The sequence below is a fragment of the Anopheles aquasalis genome, chromosome 3, assembly GCF_943734665.1.
Source record: "Anopheles aquasalis chromosome 3, idAnoAquaMG_Q_19, whole genome shotgun sequence".
NCBI lineage: Eukaryota > Metazoa > Arthropoda > Insecta > Diptera > Culicidae > Anopheles > Anopheles aquasalis.
In genome coordinates this window covers 50,116,049-50,118,548 of record NC_064878.1, presented here as the reverse complement: position 1 = coordinate 50,118,548, position 2,500 = coordinate 50,116,049, and the positions used below count along the sequence as shown (strand labels likewise).

The window sequence follows — 2,500 nt, the reverse complement described above, 5'->3', positions numbered from 1 at the left end:
CGCCGCCACCCCCGGAGTATCCACCATTCCCATACTGGCCGCCACCTCCGTTGTTGTTGTTCGTTGGCAGCGAAGGATAAAGGGAGGGACGGGTTGGGGCCGGTGCTGGCCGCTGGCCGTAAGGATTGTTCGGGTTGAGACCGAGGCTGCCCAGCACATCGTCATCGTTGCTGCCACCGGATGCTACCGGAGCGGATGGTTTCGGTCCGTTGCTGTACACGTTGGTGGCACCCGCTGGCGGCACGAAGAAGCCCCGATTGGCGAAGAGGTAAAACAGAGGTGGTGGTAAAGCGCGGAATGTGGAGGTGAAAATGAATTTAGAAAATAATAACAAAAAAATAAAAAATAAAAAAACATAAAATTGATTCCCGCGGTAAACACGCGCCATCGGCAAAACACGGAACCGAGAAGCATCGGAAGTAACCGAACTAAATACAAAGAAAACACCAAAAAGAAGGGAAGGAAGGGAGGTGAAAGACGAGCGGATGCGGATCAATATTGGAACAGAAAGCGGATTAACGGAACACAAAAAAAAAACACACGTACACTAAAAACGATCACGGAGGGCATCGCGATGCCCCGAAAGACGAACTGAACTGTTCGTGTCCCAACGACCCGTGCCTTAAACGATGGCACCGTCACGATGATTGACATGGAACGAACTTCTTCCTTTTTTTTTTGGTGGGGGAGGGAAATGGAAGCTCATCCGTCAAGAGTGACACGTGTCCGGATGGATCTTACAAAACTATACAATGTCGTATCGCAAGTGTTTCCTCAACAACGCTGGGACGGATTAACTGAACGGAAATGCCAATGTCGCGAGGGGTGTGAGAGCTGGCACGTCACAAATGAATAACAGGATTAAAAATATTACAAAAAAAAGACGGGACAACCAATGCGGATGAAAATGTAAAAAGTATGATGCATTCGTTCAAATGAGAGATTTGCTTCACAGTCTAATTCACGGGATTCGACATTATCATCCTACAAGAGATTTATTTACATGATCATTGCATCCGGTGCTTGGTGTGCTCTCCCGTAATCCTTTCGCTCCGAACTGGCGATTCGATTAGAATGTTGAATGGAATCGATTTTAAGGGATTTTGAAACGCTTGTCTTCTAATCTGAATTCCACTACCAATTCAAGGGACTAGTCGTTGTACATCTTTTTGAGATTCTCATTTATATGAGTTGACTGCTCGACTTCCCTTGGAACGGTAAAGTAGAATTGTGATTGCCGAGAAGATCGGTGGTCGGATTCGGTGTTAAACGACGCTACATGTCTTCCGGGCTTCTTCTCGGGGTGCCAGGTATTGCCCGGTGATTTAGGGACTTGTAAGCATCATCACCACAACAATGCACCTCGGGTACCGAGGAGCTATTTCACACCCCGAGCCACTGAGCAATGCTGTGCGACCACCCTTTTCACGGCAGGGATCCAATGTCCTCGCCAGTCGGGCATTAGGATACCTGGAGAAGCAGCATCATCATCACCAACCAGTGCGGTTCTATCAGTTCATTTATGCTCTAACTTCATTTTGTTCATTCTTGCTTTTCTCTCTCTCTCTCGCTCTCTGTAGCTCTCTGTAGCCCTCTTTACAGCTCAACGTCACAGCAAAGACAACCGAATGCTTGCTGTCTTCAGCTGCTGCTGCGGATGCTGAACCTACGCGATCCTTGCTTTGCCAAAACGGGGCTTTTAGGTCAAACCCCTTGCGCCATCTTAATACCTCTCTCATACACACTAGCTGTGGTAAGATTCTATCTTAACCAGCTCACACTACACCACTGTGGCCACGGTTATGGCACGCCACCTCATTGCTTCATTGCTTCTTTTTACATGCATGCCCGCGTTTCTCTCGCGATTATTGATTTAATTTCTCGTTTTCGAACTCATCTTCATCTTCCTTCTTAGCTTAGCTTTCCAAACCAACTTGCTTTCCATTCGTGTTTCGGGGCTATGCTTCTAATCAGGTATAAGGCTGTCTTTGCTTAGCGGTCGCCCTTGTGCTAATGGATGCTTCGCGGGTTTCTAATTGCCTGTGTATTAGTTTCCTTTTTTCATTCCAGTATCTCCAGTCCAGACTACTAACCTGCACATCGATTCATCATTCTTTTCCTATTCTGTCCCGTTATCATGGTTCGTTCGTTCGTGTCCTATCGGCGCAAGTGTGGTGGAAGGGATGTTTGTTTTGTTTGTTTCAGTTTTTTTTTCAAAATTTATCTGTAAACTTGCTTTTTTTTCTAGTTGTGTTTCTTAAGTATTCCTGTAATCATCTTGGGTTAGTTTCGGGATTTGAGGGTCCTGTGTGAGGGTGTAGGGCGAGCGATGGTCTGCTCGGTGGTGTGTTTTGTATGTCAACTGTATGCCTGAAGATGGGTGGCAGATTTGTAAACTCGTTTCGATTCGATACTCGTTTCCTTCGCTATCGTTCTTCATTCGCTTTGTCTTGTTAATTTTTCCCCCTCTGCATTTCTACGTCTACTTTCACTTTGCATG

At 46.3% G+C, this 2,500-nt stretch overlaps 1 protein-coding gene across 4 annotated transcripts in view; it reads right to left on the bottom strand.

Moving 5' to 3' along the window:
* LOC126575560 (uncharacterized) overlaps positions 1-2,500 on the bottom strand; it is a 57,299-nt gene that overhangs the window by 1,098 nt on the left and 53,701 nt on the right. For all 4 annotated transcript variants that reach the window (XM_050236310.1, XM_050236312.1, XM_050236313.1 and 1 more), the window contains exon 5: positions 1-234. This exon is cut by the window's left edge and continues 1,098 nt beyond it. In XM_050236310.1, the coding sequence (XP_050092267.1) occupies positions 1-234 (234 nt within the window). The remainder of the gene's footprint in view (positions 235-2,500) is intronic.